This window comes from Trichechus manatus, unplaced genomic scaffold (genome assembly GCF_000243295.1).
Source record: "Trichechus manatus latirostris isolate Lorelei unplaced genomic scaffold, TriManLat1.0 scaffold00047, whole genome shotgun sequence".
Taxonomy (NCBI): Eukaryota; Metazoa; Chordata; class Mammalia; order Sirenia; family Trichechidae; genus Trichechus; species Trichechus manatus.
The window spans coordinates 10,987,040-11,011,682 of NW_004443983.1; the positions used below are offsets into that span (position 1 = coordinate 10,987,040).

At 38.0% G+C, this 24,643-nt stretch overlaps 1 protein-coding gene across 3 annotated transcripts in view; it reads right to left on the bottom strand.

Annotated features, from left to right (window-relative positions):
- CAMK4 (calcium/calmodulin dependent protein kinase IV) overlaps positions 1-24,643 on the bottom strand; it is a 303,828-nt gene that overhangs the window by 99,897 nt on the left and 179,288 nt on the right. Inside the window, exons 3-5 of one of the 3 annotated variants that reach the window (XM_004377002.2) lie at positions 23,441-23,503; positions 21,388-21,470; positions 1,544-1,616 (exon numbers count right to left, since the gene is read on the bottom strand). In XM_004377002.2, the coding sequence (XP_004377059.1) occupies positions 1,544-1,616; positions 21,388-21,470; positions 23,441-23,503 (219 nt within the window). Of the gene's footprint in view, positions 1-1,543; positions 1,617-20,683; positions 20,754-21,387; positions 21,471-22,430; positions 23,398-23,440; positions 23,504-24,643 lie in introns of those variants that run through there. The other 2 variants (XM_023731980.1, XM_023731981.1) reach the window with 2 other exon arrangements.

The window sequence follows — 24,643 nt, forward strand, 5'->3', positions numbered from 1 at the left end:
TTAAAAAAAAAAAAAAAAAAAGGCCAGAAACAGTCATTGCATGATGGGGAGTAGGGTTAGGTTCAGCTGAAGTAAGATTCAACTGATGTAGAGAAGGTGATGTGAGGAGAGAAGGGGTCTGGAGAATTAAAAACCTTTTTCCAAGTCTGCAAGACTAGGATGCCAGGGATGGTAAATATGCCATGTGTGATGAAAAATCTGAAATGGAATGGCTATTTGGGGTACAATGAGAAGAAAAATTTGATATTCAATATTCATACAATCAGTAGCTGTGTTGCGTATTTAGAGTAAAATTTCACAGCATCCTTTCCAGCTTTTATTTATCTCCATTTCAATTTTTTTCCTCCCTCATCATAGCAAAAAGACCTAAAAACTTACAGGAAGGAATAATTTATGCACTATAAAAGCCAATTGAACTCAGTGTTGATAACTCGATAAAGGATTTTATTCGACCACAGATCTGCTTGCTATTTCTAGCAGCCCTATGCAAAGATTGTGAAGATTGTTTTTTCTTTTTATCACAGGTAGATAACCTAATTAGTTATCAGGGCCCTTCCTGCTCGCCTTCCTTCCCTCCCTCCCTCTTTGGTCCCTCCCATCCTCCCTACTTCCTTCATTCCTTCTTTCTTGTCTTTGCTGTGGGTAAAACTCATAGTAACATGGGCTCCTGTCATTGTGGCTGATTTCTCAAGATATTGAATAATGATTTTTATTTAGGTGATTGACTCTGAATAATAGAATACATCTTAGTATTAGGCATATTTTATAAATGTGTCTCTTTACCTGATCCTGATAAACATCTCCCCTCGGGCCCTATCCTGTTAGTTCAGAGAACAATTTGTTCTGGCTTTAGATTCAATAAATGAATCACCAATGTGTCCTAGCACATATTAGACACCATTAAATATATTGGATGGTTTTAAACAGTGGACTCTATTTCATCTAGGCAAGTAATTCCTGATTAATTCAATCCAAACAAGTTTCCCAGAATTATATGTATTTTTAAATGTATGTGAGTTTGCTTCTACCATGAACTGATAAAACTCGTATTCCAGTTTAAATTAACTTAGATTTTTTTCCTTTAAAATATAAAGTTGCCACATTCAGTTTTTTTCTTTCTAATTTACTCATTTCTGGTCTTGGGAAAAAAAATCAATAATCTCTATGCTCCAAGGGTCTATATTCATCACACTCAACTTTCCTGCACTTCCCTACCAACTTAAAAAAATAACAAAAACAGCCAAGAAACAAACTCAAGAAATGGGAAAGAGAAAACGAACAACTAAAGGCACCAGTCTGACTTGGTTTCATAACAATAGAATGGAAATCATTTTCGCAGAATCACGGCATTACATAGGAGGACTGCATCTTTCAGAGTTTGAGTAATCAGTAGAAATTATATGTATTCAACACATATTTCACTAAAGATTTCACACTCTTTAACTGTAAATTTTATGGCTTATCACAGACATATGCTTCTTAAATGATTATTCTGTAAAAGGACACGATTACTAAGAGTTACACCGCTGTTACTTATACTTACAGCGACTGCCTCCAGGATTTGTTTAACAGCATCTGCAGCATCTCGCTCACTATAATATCCTTTTTCCACAATCCTAGAAGACACATGAAACACTTTTCAGACACATGTACTCAGTTGACTCGATATTTTTTAAAAAGTTAATTAAACAATGAGCATTTAAGTAATTGCAACAAGCTATCATAGGGTCGATATGAGTCGGAATCCACTTGTTGGCAATGGGTTTGGTTTTTGTTTTACCATAATAGCAGGGAAAAGATTTCCATAAACTAATGCTCTAAAATCTTTGGGTTTATTTAGCCGTAGCTTGGACTGTCCAATCTGTTTGAGAAAAAACAGTGTATTACAGATAATTTTAAACATATACAAAGTAGACAGTATATAGCAAACCAAAACTAAAAAAGAAAACGAAAACCTGTTGTCATTGAGTTGATTCCGACTTACGGGGACCCTACGTATTAGAAAGTAGTACCGCTCCTTTCTCCCTCAGTGCCTCCAGGTGGGTTCAAACTATCAACCTTTAGCAGTTAAGTGCAAACGGTTTGCGCCACTCAGGGACCGTATATAAGCCCAAAACCAAACTCGCTGCTGTCAAGTTGATTCCGACTCATAGCAACTCTATATAGCAAATGTCATTTATCATAATTTCAACAATGATTTATTAATGGTCAACCCTGTTTTATCTATATACCTAATTGCTTCCCCTCTCCCTTTATTATTTTGAAGCAAATACTAGACATCATATAACTTTATTCATAAATATTTATGGAAGTTTATTTCTAAAAAATGATGACTTTTAAAAATCATAATCAGAATGCTATTATATCTATAAATTACAATAATTCTTTAATATTATGAAATATACAGTAAGTTTCCAATTTCCAGTTGTTTCGGACATGTTAAAATTGTTTCCTCTGTCTGGATCTGTATCCAAATAAGGTCTTTACAATTTGATTGGTTGATATAGCTTGTATTGTGTCCTCTTTTAATTGGTGATTATTTCTCTTTCCCTCTTCCTCTCCCTCCGTCCTGACCGTCTCTTTCTGTCTCTCAGTTTTGCTCTCTCAGTCTCTCTACTTTGCAATTATTTTGTTGAAAACTGGGTCACTTGATCATGAGTGTCTCCCACACCGTGGAAATCTGATTCCACCCCCTTGGTGTCTTTGAAGATGTTTCTCTGACCTCCTATTAATGAGTAGTTAGTGCTAGGATCTTGATCAGATTCAGACTGATTTTTTAGCAAGTACGGTTTATAGGCTGTACTGTGTATGTTCACGAGAAGTCACATGTCTGGTTGTCTCCCTTTTTGGGTTAACGCCAGTTGATCATCAATACCTAGATTCATTAAATCATTAGAGGTTTAAAATTGGTAATTTCTAAGTCTATCATTCCTTCTTTATTAGCTGGAAAATTTCTAATGATACAGTTCCCAGAGGAAGGCAGGATAAATAAAGCTTGATTCTTTTCTTATACTAGCCAGCTTTCAAAATAATGATTTGGTTTACCAACATCTTCCAACAGTCACCAATTAGTGTTTTTGTTTGTTTGCTTGCTTGCTTTTTGTATATTTTGAGCTAATGGATTTAAACATATTCAATGTTTCAAACTGCTCTAGCTCTGTTTCTTACTGATGTGCAAAATGTCCCATTTTGGGCCAGTGGTAGCCTATTCAAGGTGGCTTTTGAAGTATTTGATAGCTCCTTTTCTATTTTGTAGAAGAAGATATTTCAGTCTTATCTTACACATTTGTTGGCCTCAGACCTGGAATCAGCCATTTCTCTAAGGGAGGTTGTTCCCAATTAGTGGGAAATAGTATTGGGTGCTCAGGGTGCTCGTTGCTACTGAGTTGGTCACTCTTTTAGGCCTTTTTAGGGGAAATAGCTAGGGAACCCATTACATATTTATTTTTTAAATAAACTACATCATGAGGTCATACTGACTTGATTTACAAAATCAGGATCATGGTTTCTTCACTCATATATTGTCTCTCATTCTATCTGCCATTTCTATTTCCTTTCTTTCCTATAAAATATCCTAGTTTTCAATGATAGTGTTACATTATCATGTATAGTCTCGTTTTCTTAATCTCATAATTCCTGTTTTTCCTGTTGCCATTGAGTCAATTTTGACTCATAGTGACCCTATAAGACAGAGTAGAACTGTCCCATAGGGTTTCCTACACTGTAATCTTTATGGAGGCAGACTGCCACATCTTTCTACTGCAGAGTGGCTGGTATGTTCCAACTGATGACCCTTTGGTTAGCAGCCGAGTGCTTTAACCACTGCACCACATGGGCTTCTTTTATCTCACAATACACATACAGTGACTATCTCAGAAGAACAATATCGACACTATCACTACTAATTTAATTGCTGAAGAGATTGCATTTTTTTCAATTTCTTTTTTTATTGTCCTTAAGGTATATTCCACTAGGAATTTGCTGTCAAATTATTGTGTTTCCAAGTCACTTGGAATAGCTTCTCTTCATTTTGTTATGCCACCAACTAGACACACATTCAGGTTCATCTGACTTTTTTTTTTTTTTAGTTTTGATTTACAGAGATGACTTTTTAATTTAAATTTGTTTTAAAATTGAAATATTTATATAGTTTCCAAGTAAAACCTACAGAGTATATTCAAATAAACCTAGCTTCTATCTCTACTCCTTTCACTCTATTATAGATAAATTAAAAAAAAAACAACTTATGGTTTAACTCTTAATTTAAAAAAAATATAAGGGGACATATACACATACTCATATCTCCCCATTTCTTGGAAAAAAGATCTTTATTATAAATTACAATTAATATGTATTAATGTATTAATCCACCACTTGTCTGTCAGTTTGCTGTACTGTGGTGGCTTGCATGTTGCTGTGATGATGGAAGCTATGCCACTACCAGTATTTCAATTTCCAGCAGGGTCATCCATGGTAGACAGGTTTCAGCAGAGCTTCCAGACTAAGACAGACTAGGAAGAAGGACCTGGCAATCTACTTCTAAAAAAACTGGCCAGTGGACACCTTATGCATAGCCATGGAACACTGACTTGTTGCACTGGGCAAATCTGCTGCAAAAGACGTCTTGAAAGTGTTAAAAAGAAAAGATGTCACTTTGAGGACTAACGTGTGCCTGAGCCTGACCCAAGCCATGGTATTTTCAATCACCTCATATGCATGTAAAAGCAGGACAATGAATAAGGAAGACTGAAGATGAATTGATGCCTTTGAATTGTGGTGTTGGTGAAGAATATTGAATAGTCCACGGACTGCCAGAAGAATGAACAAATCTGTCTTGGAAGAAGTACAGCCAGAATGCTCCTTAGAAGCAAGAACAGCAAGACCTCACCTCACGTACTTTGGACATGTTATCAGGAGGGACCAGTCCCTGGAGAAGGATATCAAGCTTGGTAAAGTAGAGGGTCATTGAAAGGGAGGAAGACCCTTAACGAGATGGACTGACACAGTGGCTGCAACAATGGGCTCAAACATAGCAATAATTGTGAGGATGGTGCAAGAGTGGGCAGTGTTTCATTCTGTTGTACATAGGGTCACTATGAGTCGGAAGTGACTCAATGGCATCCAACAACAACCACAATGCGTTAATATATCTAATATATTAACATAATTAATATACTTACATATTATATTATTGCAAATATTATTTTAATATAAGATAAATACATTAGTATAAAATAATAATATGTATACAATTATATATGATTTTTATGTAACCTTTCATTCTGTGGTTCATTTTATGTGCTTTTTCTTTTTAATTTTTTGGCATTTAGGAGTGTTTGTATTTTTGCTCTAGTATTATTAATATTTATACTGTTATATAATAATCTTAGTCCTTTGTCTTATTTTGGTTTGTCTGTTGGTTCTCTAGCAGCCCTGGGGGCTCAGTAGTTAAGTGCTCAGCTGCTAACTGAAAGACAGGCGATTTGAACCCACCAGCCAATTCACAGGAGAAAGATGTGGCAGTCAGCCTCCACAAAGATTTACAGCCTCAGAAACCCTATGGGGCAATTCTACGCTGTCCTGCAGGGTCACTATGAGTTGGAATCAACTTGACAGCAATGGGTTTGGTTTGGTTTTACTGGTTCTCTACTCTTAGCAATACCGATTTTAATTAGCAATCTAGCTAGCTAATTTTCCCTCCCCACCTCACTCCTAACTACTGACTTGAAATATTCTTTTACTACCTGTTAATAACTCTACAGCATTCAAGAAGTTTATCTAAATGTATATATTTAATGCTTACCATCAGTTGGATGGTAAGATATTTTCAGTCATTTTGATTGACTGAAAGTTTTTCTTCAGTATATACTTCAGGATGGGCTCATGGGAATAATATTCCTTGAGTTATTACATATTTGTAACAGTTTGCCCATGGGCTCATACTTGAAAGTCACTTTGGCTATTTCCCTTGATTATCTTAAATATATTACTCAATTTTCTCTTAATATAAAATGTGATTGTCAGAAAATCTGATGACAATCTGGTTTTCTTTTCCAAATAAGTGACTTGCTGTTTTTGGCGTAAATGCGGGCAAGGGAATTTTCTTTAAAGTCTTTAAAGGTGTGTTTTACAAGAACACATCTCAGTGTTGATCATTCTGGGCTGAGTTATTCAGATTTGTGGCATACTCTTTTAATATAGAGTTTTTGTTGTTGTTTTTTTTTTAATTTCAGGAATCTTATCTTGAATTAGAATCCTTTGTATTCATTTTCTTCCATTGCTTTGGTTTTCTTCTTTGGGGATTGCAATGACAGAAATACAAGAACTTCTCTGCTTTTGATTTAAATCGTTCACTCTTTAATGATTTTATTAATTTTAGCTTATTTTAAATATTAGGTTATAGTTTCATCTACTTTGTGGGCATATATTTCTGACATCCTTTCACTGGCTGAAGAAACCTTATTCTGCTCCTTATTTTTGGTCCTCTTACAGTGATTTTGGAAACCCTGGTGGTGTAGTGGTTAAGAGCTATGGCTGCTAACCAAAAGGTCAGCAGTTTGAATCCACCAGGCACTCCCTGGAAACTCTATGGGGCAGTTCTACTCTGTCCTGTAGGGTCACTATGAGTCGGAATCAACTCGATGGCAATGGGTTTGGTTTTGGTTTTATAGTGACTTTGTATTGGATTTAAATGAGATACTTTTCTGTTGCTGATCATTTTAAAGCCACACTGAGTTTTCTTAACCTTTTAGGACAGGAAGGTAGGTGAGGATATCTTTTCTAGTTCCATGGTTCTTGACTTTGTGGTTATTTTCATGAAATGTTAAAAAATACTTTTTGAGATTTCCTCTCTCACTTTATCTGGAACTTTATTCCTTTGGTTCTACTGTCTCTATCCTGATCAGTCTGGATTCTCTTCCCAGCAGTTTCTTCTCAGTGTGAGCTTTTTCTTGGAAGGGAGCTTCACATGACTAGTGTCAGGTGTTTGCAGGACCTTGACAGTATTTACTACTTCAGACCTCACTGTGGGTGGACCCACTGTACTTCTAATATTTGAACAGCAAAAACTCTCTCAATTTCACTTGCTGTTCTTGTATTGGCCCATCCTGCTTCCCAATGATTTGGAGATTTTAGAGGTTTTGGTGTTGTCCTGTTCTTGGGTCCATCAGATGTCCCCTTGCTTCCTCCTGACCACAGGGATCCTACACCTGTCATTAGTTTGTCTTCATCCACTTGTATTTTAGGCTTCATGGGATACCTTGTCACTCGGTTTTGTTATAGATAATGTCTGTGAGTTTTTGGCTTTTCTGTCCTTGCTGTTCGGTATATTCTTATCAGAAGACTGTCAAACTATTGTTGTTTCTATATTCTCAGAATTCTAAGGTAAAACACATTTTAGATGACACTGACTAGTACCAACTTGCACAAGATGTTTTCAGTGGGAACAAAGTTCGTTTAAAGACATGTCTTAAATGGTCAATTCAAAACATAAAAGAGACAAAGCATCAAAAACTTCTGTAATTTTCCACTGAATTTTTTTCCTAGACTGTTAAGTCTCTCATACAGCATAGTTATTTCTCAGAAAGTACCTTTTTTTTTTTTTTTAAATACTGCAGCAGGAAGTTACAAGTTCTCAAAGTATCTGGTATTAAAGGTTGAATTTAAAATCTACAAAATTCTTCCAAAATAGAGGATGGAGAATGAAAAAAAGCAGAATAAAACTGGTATCACAAAAATTAAAAGACTCATTACTAGAAAAGACCTCAATGATTACAATTATCCAGATTCAGAGAAATTACACTGAATGCAAAATTTTATAATACATAAAATTCAATTATTTGATTTTCCCCATTCAGTTATTTAGAACATTGGCAAGACACACAGACTCATCATCTCTTTCAAAAGGTAAAATAATATACTTCATCACCTTATATTTTTTGGATATTTGTCATACACTCAGATCAAATAAAATGTAAAAATAGATTACAATATTCAGAGGATGACTATTAATTGGTTTTGAAAATCAATTTTCACATTATATTTCTTAAAACAGTTTAAATCGTTCCAAATCATGATTAGGTTGGACAGGCTACGTACTAAAAATTTAATTGAAATAATTTCTTGAACTACATTTTCTAAACGTTTTAAAATTAAAGTACAAGGGAAGGAGAAGGACTACTCTGCTGGAGTAAGTTGAGTGCTTTGCCTTTCATTTCATCAATCTCTGTATTGTCCTTTAAATGTGGACTTTGTGGTATATCCATCAACCAACACAAATGTGAACAGTGTCTCCTCTGTGCACTGCACTGAACCTCAGGAGCCTGGCTTTCTCAGTCCTGTGAAAGTTGGGGAGTTGTTACAAAGATGATGGAAGAGCGTGACTAATGCTTAACTTTTCTTTTCAACTTCCCACCTCCCCAGAAGTGGGTAAAATCAATTACCTTCGGGCCTGCAAAAAATAATGTCTCTCACCACAGTCTAGTGCTTTACCACAACTGCTTTTTTACCTCTCCAGGGGCTGATACGCAAGGTTTAGTCTGCAAATGGTACTCCTTGGGGGTGTGCAGAAACAACTTGTGCAACCATAGGTGGCCTCCCTAATGAGAAACCCCAGTAATCTGTTAAAGACATGTGAGTTCTCAAGGGCACCCACGCCCCTTGAAAAGGCAGTGCTTCACCCACTAGAATTTCCTCTCTATAACTGGTGACTTATGAAGTCACAAGCTTTGGCCTAATTTTATGTTTGTGCATTTCCATGTGGGTATAATTTAGGGTTAAGTGCCTGCATTTCAGAACATGGCCTTATACGAATGTCTAAGGAATGGCTAGATGAAGGAGTGAATTATTTTGGAAGCCATTTTCAGGTAGGATGAAGGAAAGAGTAGTAGGTATAAGAAGAACAGTTAATGGGAATTTTACTAATTTTCTAAATAAATGTTAAATTAGTAAAATAACATCTAATTAATAGGAGATATATATATATATATATATATACATATATATCCCAACATAGACATCCATCCTTTAATTTATTCAATAAATAGTATTAAGTGACTATTATGTGCTGAGCACACAGTAGTGAAGCAAGACACAGTATGTGCACTCATGGGGTTTCTCTTGGTACAGACAAGGATCAATGCAGTGTGCTAAATGCTCTGATAGAGGCATTAGAGAAGAGCCCAAAAGGTCTGAGAAAAGGCAGGTAATCTATTCTGGAGGTAGTGTAGGTTAGAAAAAAGGTTCCAGAAGAAGTTCTACCTCAACTCAGACCTGTAAGGTATGTAGAAGTTTTCCAGATGCAGGGAGGGTGGGAGTTGGGGGTGGGAATAGAGTGGGGAGGAGCATGGAGATGGGTAGGAGGGAAGTTATTCTAAGAAAAAGGACCAGTACTAAGGTGAGAGTAAGAGTGTAAGGATGGGGTAGTGACAATCAACCAGTATTTCTAACTGTCTAACATGAGCCTGGAGTCCCTGGGTAACGCAAACGGTTAACGTGCTCAGCTGCTAACTGAAAGGAGGTTTGAGTCCACCCTGAGAAGAAAGGCCTAGGAATCTACTTCTGAAAAATCAGCTATTGAAAACCCTATGGAGCACAGTTCTACTCTGACACACGAGTCACCATGAGTCAGAGTCGACTCGAAGGCAACTGGTCATGGTTAATGTGAGCCAGGCACTTGCTGGATATATAAAGAATAACATTTGGTCTCTGCCCTAGATGAAATCACAGATAGTGGGAACCAGAGATTATAAATAAATAACATCACCAAAGATGGAATACATGTTGTAATGGAAGTTTGTACAGCTGAGGGATTTATTAATTCTGAAGTTAGAAACAACCTCTCTGGATTAGACATGGGAGCAGGAGCTCAAAATGCCAACTCCTTCCTCATCTCCTCAGTGGTGAACTCTGCACTCCCCAACTTGGCCGATCACCATATCTCAACCGCTTCTCAGGCTGCTTCTGCTAACAGGAGTTTTATTCCCAGATGATTTGTTAACCAGTGTCACAAGTTAGGTTTCTGGAAGTCAGACATGTAACTTTTAATATTTTATAAGTTGAGCCACTACCTGGGCCATCCACAGCTGACTAGAAAGATCAGTATCAGCCAACTTATCAAGTCACAAATGCATGTTTGGAACTTACAGCTATGATTGTTAAGTGAAGATATTAGTGATCAAGCTAAGGAAAAATGAGGTCTTGCAATCTTTTTCTCTCCATTTAGGTTACATGACTACAGTAGATGTGTTTAGCACGCACTGAGGGAAAATTCTTATCTCCCTGCTTAGGTTGTTGCTTGAGTCACCCACAGAACCCGACGCCAAGTTCTTCTCATGGTAGGTGCTCAATAAATGTTTGTGGAATTGATACTAATTGTCAAATGAATGGATCCTAGAAAATTTTCAAGCCACGAATATTTGATCAATTCCTCTGCCTACGTTTCCTACTATGGGAACAAATGACGCTGAACTCAGAAGCGACTCTCATCACAGGGACATTGGTCATAGTTCCAGAGGAAGAACAAAGATGCTTCTCTCTAAAAAATGCAGTAAGTAGAAAGATTATTCTTAAATTTAGAGTTATATAGTTTTTAGATACTATTATAATAATATGAATCATTTTAGAAACCTATTTTAAACAAAATCAAAGCAATTCAAATTCAGTAAAATAACATATTTGTTTTATGACAAAGTATAAAAAAATTCTTCATAAAATTTAATTGGCATTTCAAAAAGTTTGCCAATGAAATATAACCATGGCTAGTCAATGGTTTATAGCTTCATACAAAATATACTAGTGACTTCAATTTCTAGAAGTAATGAAGTATTCAATCATTGTAGTGGTTATAAAGCTCTAAAAACAGAAGCATTAATTTGGTTGATAATTTTATTTTTTATATTTCAATATACTTATGGCTATATTTTTCTTCATAGTCTTTTTATGAACTTTTCAATTGCCCCATATGCATGCGAAAGCTGGAAAATGAAAAAGGAGGAGAGAAGAAGAATTGATGCATTCAAATTGTCATGCTGGGGAATAATATTGAAAATACTGTGGACTGCCAGAAGAATGAACTCATCAGTCTTAGAAACCATACAACCAGAATACTCCTAAGAAAGTGAGGATGGTGAAACTTCAATTTGCTTACTTTGAACACTTCATCAGGAAAGACCAATTGCTAGAAAAGGACATCATGTTTTGCAAATTAGAGGGTCAGCAAAAATGAAGGAAACCCTCAATGAGAGGGATTGACACAATAGCTACAGCAATGGACTCAAACATACCAATGATTATGAAGATGGCACAGGACTGGGTAACATTTTGTTAGGTTATACATAAGGTCTCCGTGAGTCAGAGCTGACTTGACAACAACAACAAATTTCTCTTCAGATTTAGTAAACTCATTTCCTTTTCATATTTTGTAAAATAATAAGAAAGCAATATTTTTCTAAAGCTACCAGTATCTTGGGATCATTTTCAAAGGCCCAGGGCCATGAAGTTTGTCAGAGGCCACACAGTTTCCCATAGTTCCATTATGGGCTGGGCTTGAAGGCTCAGTGCTAAAAACAAAATGGATCCTAAGATTTTAATGACAGCTCTCACCCAAAAGGCTGCCCTGAGATCTCAGTTCCTATAGGTTCCTCAGCAGCTAATGGGGCTAGCAGACATCTGGAGATTTGAGAAGGAAGCACAGTGGCGATATGATGGTTCCATAGGCTCTGATGCTGCTATCCTCCAGTCTCAATAGGACTTCTTACGTCAAGACTGTTCTTTTACTTCCACCGCTTGCTGTGGTGGCCCATGCTCACCTCTTCTCCCCAGTTGGATCTGTTTTCCTTCTCATCATTTTAAAATTGGAGGATGAGAAAACACGGGCAATGCCTATTTCTCTCCATGGATCTGCTTTAAAATATGACTCCTGTGTACTTGCTTCTGTCATACTAATTGTCAAAAATTGAATCGAGCGCATCTCCAGCTGGCAGTTAGCACAGCCGTGCAGCTGGAGAGCTCTAATCCAATCACGTCCTGAGGCCCTCAGACTTCCTAGCACATAGATTAGGAGCCCTGCTGCTCTCCCCACCAATAGCAGCTTTTTCTCAAATGGAGATGTTATTAAGATGACTGTAGGTTTATGTGAAAAAGACGTTGGTCTGGTGAGAACATGTACTCAAGGATTGAACGGCATGGGTAAAACATTCAAATAATGTGAGTTTCAGGAATCAAGTTTTAAGGGCTGCCAGCATAGAATCATGCCATTACATACAAAATTATATGAAAATGAATGACACCAGACCCTGTGTAAATCCACCACTGCTTTATAAGCTTCATTCATTGCTCTCTCTCGTTTCAATGATGGCATCTTTTTCTGCGTTACCTTTTTGTTAAGAACTTTCTCACAGAGATCTAAATTCGTACACTCTAAAAAGCAGCTTCAAAGGTACTACTTCTTGTTGTTAGTTGCTGTCAAGTAATGACTCACGGCAAAATCCCATGTACAACAGAATGAGACGTTGCCTGGTCCTGTGTCATCTTCATAATTATTGGTATGCTCGAGTCCATTGTTACAGTCACTGTGTAATACAAGTGAGGCGGCTTATCTTCCTGCACTATATCAGATTACTTCATTGTGATCCATAGACTCTTCATTGGCTAATTTTCAGAAGTACATAGCCAGGCCTTTCTTCCTAGTCTGTCTTAGTCTAGAAGCTCTGCGGAAACCTGTCCACCATGGATGACCCTGCTGGTATTTGAAATACCAGTAGCAGAGCTTCCAGCATCATAGCCACACACAAGCCACCACAATACAACAAACTGACAGACGAGTGGTGAAAGGTAATACTATCCGTTGTTGCCAAGTTGACTCTGACTCATGGTGACCCCGCGTGCTAAATCTGAATGCTAGAGAGAGCATGAGGGAATCATGGGGTATGAGGAAATAGGTGGCTTCCCAGGGAAGAGGCAATGCCGGAGAAAGAGAAGGCCAAATCCGATGCAGACCTGGTCTATGGGTTTCCCAGTCTGATTCTCTCATACTATAGTAAAACTTGTGAAAGCTGGAAGCTGACAGAGAAGGAAAATGCAAATAAATATTTTCCACTAAAACTGGTGTTAGAAAAGTGATAAGACTAGACCCTGTCAAAGGCGGAAAACTTGCAAGACCCAGAAAAACAAGGCCTTCCCATTGAGTTCCAGCTCTCACAGGTTTCACTAACAATTCCAAAGATAAATAAAATCCCAAGGATAATACAGATTCCAAGATCACACTGTTCATTCACTCATTTGACTTGCTTGCTTTCTGCCTTGCACAGTTTTTAAAATGGAGATCAGGACACTCATATCTTACCCCTACCAGTGTGCCATGCTTTTCAATATCACTTTGTCCTTAAAAGTCCTTCCCTCTACTGTCCACCTGCTATTTTCCTATTTCCTATTTAAGATTCAGTTAAAAAGATTCTGCTCCTCTTTGAAGCCATTTCTGACTTAGAAGATCCCTTCTTTCGTGCCTCATGCACTGTGTTTAAACTCCAATTATAGCATTTACCATCCCCCAAAAAATGCCTACAGCCAAATTTGTGGCTGAACTCCAGCAAACAAGAAGTATCTTATGTTATGTCCATTGTATACTGATTCTTATCTTTATTTTATTTTTTTTTATCTCGTGATATTGTGGTTGTCTCTCTAAGTTCCAATATGCTTCTTGGGAAGATGATGGTAGCATAAAAAAATAATATTTGAGCCTGTGTCACATTCTTACTTTCTCTCTATTAGACCACGTGCCCCTCCAGGGTGGACAGAAGGTACCATGGTTAACATGGTGGTGAAAAGGGAATAAGGTGGGTGATAACACCAGAATGATAGGGTGAGGCCAGATTATAAGTGGTTTTGTGTCACTTTTTAAAGTATGGACTTGAACCTGAAATCAGTGAGCAACCTTCTGGGCTGACCTGATCAATCTGTGTTTTAAATATGGAAAGAGGGAAGGGAGTGAAACTAATGCCCAGTTAGGAGTCTACTGCAGTAGTTCAGGAAAGGGAATGTGGAGACTTAAAAGAAGAGAAGCAATGAGACAGGGGAAAAGCGAATGGATTTGAGAGCCGCTCAGAGGTAGAATTATGAGAAGGAAGCAGGAAGAAGTAAGAGGGAGAGGGAGAAATCAATGCTGATGAGCTTAGTTGGTGATTCAATTAACAGTGGCAAGGAAGGGAGGCAAGATTGTGAGCTGAGGAAAGGATGCTGAGTTCATTTTAGGACATACTGATTTTGAGATGCCAATGGGACTTGTAGGTGAAAATGTCTAGTAGACTGTTAAAAACACAAATTTCATCTCTGCCAAGATTGCAGGTACCAGTGTGGCTAAAGCCACAGGTGAATACAGGTAGTCCCTGACTTACGACGTATTGACGAACTGCACTCACAGCTGTCGTGGGTTTTTTTTTTTGGTACATCTTATTGTTTGTAATATGTACCACATACAATGTTGCAGCACATAATTTGCTGATGTTGTCATTCTTAGATGTTCACTCGCAGATGTTCAGTGTTATGATTTACTGTTCAAATGTTCAAAACACTGCCGTATAGCAGGCTATGAAAACTGAAAAAAAAAAAAGAGGTATTCGACTTAACGTCAGAATCAACTTATGACGGATTCGTCAGAACGGAACCCCACTGTAAGTAGGGGACTACCTGTATTTAATTCACCTGCAGAGTATGTAGGAAGAAGTTTAAGGGAAACACGGACATTTAATCAGTGGAGAGAGGAAGAGGAACCCAGAAAAGAGATCAAGAATGAGAAAACGGAAAAGTAGGATAAACCAAGGTAGAAGAAAGTACTGCCAAAACAATGCATGACAAATCTGGAAGAAGTATGGCCAACTATACAACTTGCCACAGCCCAGAGTCTCCAAATACGTATGTCTTCCAGCCTCAACAGACCTCCAGGGCTCTTTGAAAATTCTTATTTTTTCCACTATCTGTTCACACATTCCCACTTTCAGTCTTTACCACTTCTTTCCTCAATTGCCCTATTCAGTTCTTTCCCAGTTATTATTCAGAGATAAATTTGCCCTCTGCAACAATACAGAAAAAATAGATCCAAAACTCCCTACCTCTCTTTGCAGCCAACCCCTACTTCCATTCCCAGCCCTAGGCAACCACTGGTCTGCTTTCTGTCTCTATAATTTTGTCTGTAAAGTGTATATATCAACGCCTACCTTGTTGTAGTGAGGTTTAAATGAGACCATGTTAGTAAAACACCCAACACACTGCCAGGGCCTGTAACAGGCTCTCCAAATGGCCCTTGTTACGGTGACTAATTATCCCTTTTGTACAATCAGGTTTTAAAGAACTTCACTTCAGACAATTACATAGTGTCTAATTTTTGACCCAAAAGTCTTCACAAATCCAGACTTCTCCTGTGTTTGGTGAACCAGGATACCAACCATGACACTACTCCAAGGAGAAACAGCCTAATTTATATTCTGCAACTCTTTTTCAAATGGCAATGTTCTGAAAATTCAACTTGTTTCTACCAAGAGTAAGCGATCCCAGAAAAGTTGAAGTACAGATGACTATTAAGAATGATATGCTAAAAGGAATTTTGTAGGAAATTAATTGGTTGATTATATAGTTTCCAAACATAAGCACTACTGTACTGTATAGCCAAATTGTAGTTTACAAAAAGAGTATTTTCAGATTTGGAAAAAACAAATAAACAAATAAGCTTTGGAATTAGACACACACGAGTTTCAAGCCTGAATTTAAAAACAAAACCAAACTCTTTACTTATAAATAAGGTGGCCATGGGAATTAACATCCTCAGTTTATACTCTTGAAAAACAGGATGATAATTCCTCAAAATATTTTAAGGGCTATTGCAAAGACTAAATACATATATTGTTCTGCATAAAGCCAAACAATACAACATGAATTCTCAATAAATAAAATAAACGATGGTTTATTCTATTGGAAATGATGTGCTACAGGCTCCCTGTATTTAAAAAGACAGTGAGGTCATATCAGAAGGAAAAGGTTGGAGCAGAAGACAGAGGATCTCATTTCTAGTCCCAACTGTCAAATTTTGGGAAGATCACTTACCTTTACTAATTCTCAGTTTCCACGTCTGTAAAGGGGGATAAGGAGTCCCAGTGGCACAATGGTTAAGTGCTTCGCTGCTAACCAAAAGGTCGGCAGTTCGAACCCACCCAGTGGCTCTGAGGGAGAAAAGACCTGGTGATCTGCTCTCATACAGATTACAGCCTAGGAAACCCTACGGGGGCAGGTCTACTCTGTCCTATAGGGTCGTTATGAGTTGGAATCAACTTTGCAGCCCTCAACAACAACAAAGTGGAAATAATGCCTTTCATTCTGCTTGCCCAAAGCGTTGACATAAAAAGGAAAATACACTAGTGTCTGTGAAAAAAAAAAAAAAAAAAAACAACTTAAAACCATGTGTACTGGATTTTCACTCCCAGAAATGCTTATTTAGCTTACTAAAGCCTCCAGCCAAGAACAATGAAAACACGTGAAATAAAATACTTTTAAAATCTAGTTGAAGACATAAAAGAATTTACAAGAAAGCAACAGCTTGAGGAGCCAAGATCCAGGACAGAAGAAAAACCCAGCAAAGCACACCTGACATTTGATGCCCCTGCTTTCCCTCTGAAGGCATTTACTGATTCTAAAGCAGCAACTGACCGGTTGAGAAGCTGAACAAAGCTTCTGGCCATCTCTCAGGGCTGAAGGGACAGAAATTGGTGTCCAAAGCCTATTAAGGAAGAGGGGCCCTGATAAAAACTCCTGGCTTCAAGTTGGGACCCTCAAAGAGCAAAACCTGTGAGTAAAAGTTGACAAGAAATATACTCCAGGGGGTCCAGCTTTGAATCTACCTAAATTGGATTAAAGTGATCTGTTTCTATTCTAATTGCCTGCCAGGGCAAAAGAAAATCTGCTCTTTTGGTAGGTAATGACATTCAAAGCCTCAAATTTTAAAACTTTTGTATACAATATTTGGCATTCAAACAAGCATAACCAGGCAAGGAAAAACATAAGAATAGAAAAAACAATCAAAAGATTCACAAGATATTCAGATACTGGACATATCAGACAAAAATCAGGAAGAATGCTTTTGATTTAATTCAAAGACTGTGTAAGGATACTGTTAAATTAGGAGCCTTGGTGGCACAGTGGTTAAGAGCTATGTCAAGCTATGGCTGCTAACCAAAAGGCTGGCAGTTCGAATCTACCAGCCACTCCTTGGAAACCCTATGGGGCAGTTCTACTCTGCCCTGTTAGAATCAACTTGATGGCAACTGTTAAATTAGATGCCTTAATATATAATCATTTTCTGAAGAAAAATTGAAATTTTATTCTTAAAGCAAATGACTTCACACTTTGCCCACTTAAAAAGCTCAATGAAGATAATGTTGAATCTTTAAGAGTTGTGTCTAGATTAAGAAGGCTGGAAAAGAAAACCTCTGGAGCTTTCTTCTTCCCATGATGTCATGATTCTGTAGAGTTATTTTCTTAGAAACACACACACACACAATCACTGATTTTATTCCAATTTTTTAAAATCAATTGTTCTATGCAACTTCCTATTTAAATTCTACATGAAATAACAGCTATCACTTGGATTTTGGCTACATTTAATTTTTTATGAGAACATAGATTAGTTCTTTACTGTGATAAAATAGAACCATTTTGACTATAATGGACTAACATGATTATCTCTTCATCATTTGCCCCATTAGTGTGTTCATTAGATATGATTAGAGTCATCATTAGACCAGGAATGAATTCTTACCAACACAATTAAATAAATTTGTTTTTTAGCTACCAAAACCAAAGCAAACTCCTTGCTGTCAAGTAGATTCTGATTCATAGCAACCCTATAGGACAGAGTAGAACTGCCCCCATAGGGTTTCCAAGGACCGCCTGGTGGATTTGAACTGCTGACCTTTTGGTTAGCAGCTGTAGCTCTTAACAACTGCGCCACCAGGGTTTTCATTTTTTATCTAAGTACAGGAAAAAGAGGCACCGTATTACAATTTTTGATTCTCAAGGAAGAAAACAATGCATTGGATAATAATCCAGGATATAGTTTCAGATTGATAAAATTTTAAAGATAATTGTACAATTAAATAACTTAATGGAGAAACAAAGTTCTTATCAGCTATAGCAATGATGTGGACAACAATGCTTAGGAAAAAAAAGTTTATCTTCCAAGACCACTAAGAATTTAGTAAAGTGGCTGAGTGCTTTACTGGCTGTCTGCCATCCTTTAGATGTCTTCTGTTAAATCTGAGTATTTCATCCATTTATCTCTGCAAATGAAAGTTACTAACAGCATTTAGTTTTTCATTTTTATTTAGAGCTGAATTAACTCTATCCCATCAACATCAGCTAGGCTATGAGAGAAGAGAATCAGAGTTTTCTCATGGAAGGCAGGTTGGGAAGGAAGGAAAGAAACCATTGAGTCCTAAGACAAAGGTAGATAGGTAAATAGTAAATGCTATTGGTAGATGGTAACTTTATTATGACACTTTTGTCCTAAAATTATTTGCAGTTGAAAAACATGAAACTGCTCTCTTAACAACAGCAATCAGCACTGAATGCATCAGAACAGACAGATGCAAGGTCTCCTTAAAAGACCTCCTGGCTCCAAAGCCAACAGGATCTGACTATGAACTGACTCTGTTTATGCATCTAAAGACAGAATATGTCCATGCAAAAAGATCAGCCAAAGAGGTGCTGAGAAAGACCCTATTCTAGGCAAATTTTGGCAACAGCTAAATAAGCCAGCCCTGACCAGTCTTGCCTAAGAAGATGGGAACATGATGATTTTAGAACGAGACTATTCTTACAGTAGATAAGTGTCTTGACTTCCTTATTGTTGTTAGGTGCTGTTGAGTTGATTTCCACTCGTAACAACCCCATGTGACAAAGGAGAACTGCCCCATAGGGTTTTCTTGGTTGTAATATTTATGGAAGCAGATAGCCAGGTCTTTCTCCGATGGACCTGCTGAGTGGGTTCGAACCACTAATCTTAGCAGCTGACTGCTTAACCGTTTGAGCCACCACAGCTCTTTCCTTAGCAGTAGAAATGCTTCAAATTTGCTCCGAGGCTCAGAGAAGTTAATTATACTAAGTAAGTTAAGTAAATAATACTAGGTAAGTTGGAGCCCTGGTGGTGCAGTGGTTAAGAGCCACAGCTGTTAACCAAAAGGTCAGCGGTTCGAAACCACCTTGGAAACCCTATGTGGCAGTTCTATTTAGTCCTATAGGGTCGCTATGGGTTGGAATTGACTCAACGGCAACATGTAGTACTAGTAAGTTAGTATTAGACAACCCTGGCGGCACAATAGTTAAGCACTAGCTACTAACTAAAAGGTTGATGGTTGGAACCCACCTGCTGCTTTGCAGGAGGAAGATGTGGCAGTCTGCTTCCATAAAGATTTATAGCCTTGGAAACCTTAGGGTGCAGTTCAACTCTGCCCTATAGGGTCACTATGAGTCAGAATCGACCCAAAGGCAACAGGTTTGGTTTTTTGTTTTTAAGTTGGTATTATTTGTCTCAAGTGGTGGAGCCAGGATTCAGAACCATGTGTCTGACTATCCAACAGCCAACTGCTATAAGGAGTATATGTCTTTAGGCTATTGATGTTCACTTCCTTCAGTTAACTCATTTCTTCGTAAAGTGTGAAAGCAGTTAAAATGTTACAAATTTTAAAGTCACACAATTTGCTTAACCTGTTCTAAGGAAGCTTCATCGTACATAAGAACAAAATTATACACCTACTGAAGATACACAGGTAGGTCCAACCAAGCTGGGCCATTTTGCTCCTTCCCACTTTAAGATCCAAATCTCTACCCAGTAACATTAAAAGAGACAGAAACTTTGGCAAACAATACAAATACTTTTGGGAGCTCTTGAAGAGACACAAATTCAGCTGGATGGAGTACGGGTAGGGAGGACGGGGAGGAGTGTTTCTCTCCTGACACAATCAAAACTGATTTCCTTTGATATCATTCTCTTCGGAGTCCATTCGTTGTAGCAGTTGTTCATCCGTTTATTCTCTCAGCAAATATTTATGGAGCATTTACTGTGTTCCGGGTATTCAGGCTATTATTAGTAGTTCCCTCAATTTCTCTTCTGTCTTACTCCTAAACTGCAGGCCTCTTCTTTCTTACTCTACTCTTTAACAAATAAGACCTATCAGTGTGCAGCTTCTTACTATTTTTAGTATATACCTACTTAGTCTCTTTGTTTTCTTCCAATTCTGTTCTTTTTTGATTATCTTGATGAGCACAGCAAAGGGCTTTTGAGATTCCCTCAGATAAACATGGAATCCCCCTGAGAAGGTGGAAAAGCTGTGGAAACTTAAAACTTGTCCTTTTCCTACAAATAATTTTGCCTATATGATGCCCTCTCATATTTTCAGGCATTCTCCCTATCCTCAAACCTCTATCTTGAGTGGTGAATACATAAACAGACAACTAAAATTGGTTATAGTTGGCTATACTAGAACATGTATTGCTCTGCAACTTGGAACTCTTTACACAGCCTTATAGAGAAGGTAGTCTTAAAAATTGCTCATTATGATGTTTTTAGAAGTTCTGTTGTTTTATCTGGAGGTAAACGTTTGCAAAGGTTAATAGATATTACAAGAAACATCTCTTTACTAACCAAGCATCACAGATTTTCATCTACCTGCATCTTATTCACAAATCTGTCTTGGAGGAAGTACAGCCAGAATCCTCCCTAGAAGCGAAAATAAAGTTTTGCTTACTTTGGACGTGTCATCAGGAGGGACTAATCCCTGGGGAAGGACATCATGCTTGGTAAAGAAGAAGGTCAGTGAAAAGGAGGGAGACACTCAGTGAAATGGACTGACACAGTGGCTGCAGCAAAGAGCTCAAACACAGCAGCAATTGTAGGGATGGTGTCGGGCAGAGCAGCATTTTGTTCTGTTTTACATAAAAGTCGCTATGAGCAGAGCTAACTCGATGGCACCTAACAACAACAACAACATCTTATCAAATACCATCTCCTTTTGTCCTGTGGAGCCCTGGTGGCACTGTGGTTAAGAACCTGGCTGCTAACCAAAAGGTTGGCAGTTTGAATCTACCAGATGCTCCTTGGAAGCCGTATGGAGCAATTCTACTCTGACCTATAGGGTCGCTCTGAGTTGGAATCAACTCAGTGGCAACAGGTTTGGGTTTTGTTTGTTTTGTCCTATACTCCTCTTAATATTTGTTTTAGTAGAATTTATCAGCTGGTATGTTCTGTTATTTATGAAAAATTTCAGGAAAAACATTCTTTTGTGTTTTTTTTTTTTCCCTGTGGCCAGAACTAAAACTTTCTTGATTTGATTTCTAGGACCAACTCACCTGTCAAACAGCTCTCCTCCTGTGACGAGTTCTAGGACCAGACTGATTTCTGTAGGGGTTTCAAATATCTCTTTAAGTTTTATCTGAGGAAAGATATAAAAAAAGTCACAAATTCCTTATTTTCATCTTTCTTAGAAATAGCTAAAACTATGAGAAAAATTGCATTCTCTGCAATAGTAATATGTTGGAGCATTATTTCTAAAGTTTCTTCAATCTAGTATCAGACAGCCATTGTCATTCTCCCTGGGGGTTGTTGTTTTTATCAGTTGCCTCATTTCTTCAAAGTCCTATTGAATTTTGGCATTTTTTCTTTTGTCAGCTAAAAGATATCTGCCATAGAAACACTTCTTTAAAATTTGCCAAAACATTCCAACTGAATTTCTCCAGAATTAAAAACAAACAAACAAAAAATAAGACTTCCTAAACCATTTGAAGGCATCGTGGCTGCCAGCAATGCAAACGCATCTTTCTCCGGGGAAGAAGCCTGGAATTAAGGGTCTGAGGAAGGACCAGACATCTGATAAAGTCTGCCTGTATAGAAAGGATATCCTTCAACAGCTATAAAATTGTTCCTGGATGAAGGAGTTCTCAGAAAAGTAGTGGCAGCAGTTATTTGATTAACTATAACCGGGTTTTCAATACATTCAGATAATCCAACCAATTTCGGATATTTTTAAAAATATATACAAGAATCTACAGGCCAGGGCTGAACTACATTTGAGGCAAAGTTCAAATTGATTTCTCTTTGGAAAGAGAAGAGATGGATGATGTAAAAGCAGTGATTAAGTGTGGAAAATTTTGTTAGTTTCTTCCCAAGGCCCTTTTCCCTTGACTTGACTGAAAACAGGACTCTGGTTTTGTTCAGGGAATTAAGGCGCCTAGCCCAAAATTATGAAGCATGATTGGTCTAAGCCTCTTATGACAACCCTGCTCCCCAAATTCCCAGCCTCCTTGCAGCTATGGGTGATTGTATGGCCAGCTTTGGCTAATAAACTCTGAATAGAATTCTGCTGCAGCAGTTTCTGGAAAAGTTTTTTTCTCACCATACTCCCTGGGAGGCTCTTTCATGTTCTTCCTGTCTTGAATATAGATCCAATGGCGGGGGAAGACAGAAGCAGCCATTTTGGGACTGTGAGGGGAAAGCATGAGGAAGAAAGCCAATGCACTGAGGATGGTGGGACAAAGGGTGGAGAGTGCTTGGTCCTGGATGGAGTCACTGAGCAGCTGAACCAGTGCGAGCAACTGCCTGCCTTCTGATTCCTCATAACATAAGAAAAATATTTATTTAGACCACCATATTCATATTTTCTGCTGTTTATAGCTAGATGCATCCCTAATTCATATATTAAGTTTTAGGCCTTTGCATCTTAAGCATCACAGGTCATTGCCCTAGGCACTACCACTTTCTCAGAGAAATGGGTAAAATATTTGCTTTAAGTAGATGTCTCAATTCGTAAAAAAAAAGGTCATGAAAATTATTTTGTTCATTTCACTTCTTTGGCTCCAAGAAAGCTTTTTGCTCAACTTTTCCCTCAGTGGCTTTGTCTAGGCACAGCCTACAGCTGAGCTACTGAGGACATTTTATTTTCTCCATTCAAGTTCCTCATTTATTTGAATCCTCACATTGTTCCTGAGGCAGATACTCTCTCAAAGGAGACTGAAATGACTTTGGAAAGCAATGCATTTTCTTCACAGGCTTTTTTCAGCAATGGCATATTAATAAGGTAGGCACACAAAAGAAAGAAAAAGCCAATGCTTTATTAGAGGGGAACAAAATTCTCCAATTGTTATGTTACTCTTTTATGCGTGAAAATAAAGATGGCATACATATTGCTGATCTGTTCATTTTCTGAACTCTTTCAAGGGGTATTATTTGTAAGATTCATTTAGCCAAAGAACTGAAAATGTGATTAGATGAGGACAAGAGCTGGGCCATGGTGGCTGCTAGTGGAGAAAGGATCCCCGATTCATTATAAGCATGGACAGTGAAAAACAAAGATCTCATTCTCTAGCTTTGGAAATTATTTGAAATAGTAGGTTAAAATTCACTTACAATGTTTGGATGTGAGAGGCGAAGAAGAACTCCTATTTCAGTTCTCACGATTTTTTTGTCCACCTAAAAGGTAAAATAAAAGAGATAACTGAAAGAAATTTCCACCTTAAAAATATCTTCATTGTACCAGAGGATCAGAAACAGCAATAACTGCTTTGATGAATCAGACAATTGACAGGAACTAATTCTTAAGCTTTTTTTTCTGTGTCTCTTCCCTCCTTTTCTTTTTCAGCTGCCATGTCTTTCCTCTCTGTTTCAGGTATATAAAGTAGAGCCAGTTACCAATACGGATCACAACTTGTCAGACCCCTTGTATGGTTTCTTGAAAAGTCACCACTATCTGCATGAAGGCACAAGTTCATTTCAACCTATTCCTTCTCCTCTTATTTATGGAAGTCTCTGTTCCAACCCCAACAGTGCTGTCAATCACTTCATCTGCCTACCTCACACAGGGGTGGGCACATAACCCACCTGTGATGGTTAAGGTCATGTGTTGACTTGGCTAGGCCCTGATTCTCAGTGCTTTGGGCAGATATTATGTAATCATCTTCCATTTTGTGATCTGATGTGAGCAGCCAATTAGTTGAAGGGCCAAACATTTGAAAGCCAATCGGTTGAAAACCAATCAGTTTCGTTGGGAGTGTGGCCTGCATCCAATATATATGGATGTTCTGGCAAAGCTTTCTCTGGATCCTGCATCTAGCTCATCATGCTCTGACCTCTGGTTCTTGGGACGTGAGCCAGCACGTGAACCTGACCTGCTGACTCTGGGTTCGTCAGCCCCTGCAACCACTTGAGTCAGGAGAAGCTTCCAGTCTGATGCCTGACATTGCAAAAACAAAAACAAAAACAAAAACAAAAACCATTGCCATGAAGTCGATTCTGACTCATAGCGACCCTATAGGACAGAACAGAACTGCCCCATAGGGTTTCCAAGGAGTGGCTGGTGGATTCGAACTGTCAATCTTTTGGTTAGCAGCTGAACTCTTAACCACTATGCCACCAGGGCCTGACAAGGGGTAGATTAATCTGTATTACAGATTAGTAAGTAAGCACAAGTAAGCTCGTGCTTAGCTTGCTTACTGGGTAATCCATTCCAGTCGGGGATTGTAAATTTGAAAAAAGGTTTTGATTCTATAGTAAGGTGCTGTGGGGTTGAGAGAGAGATAGATACCAGCCATACCTAGAAGCAGAATCTTTGAT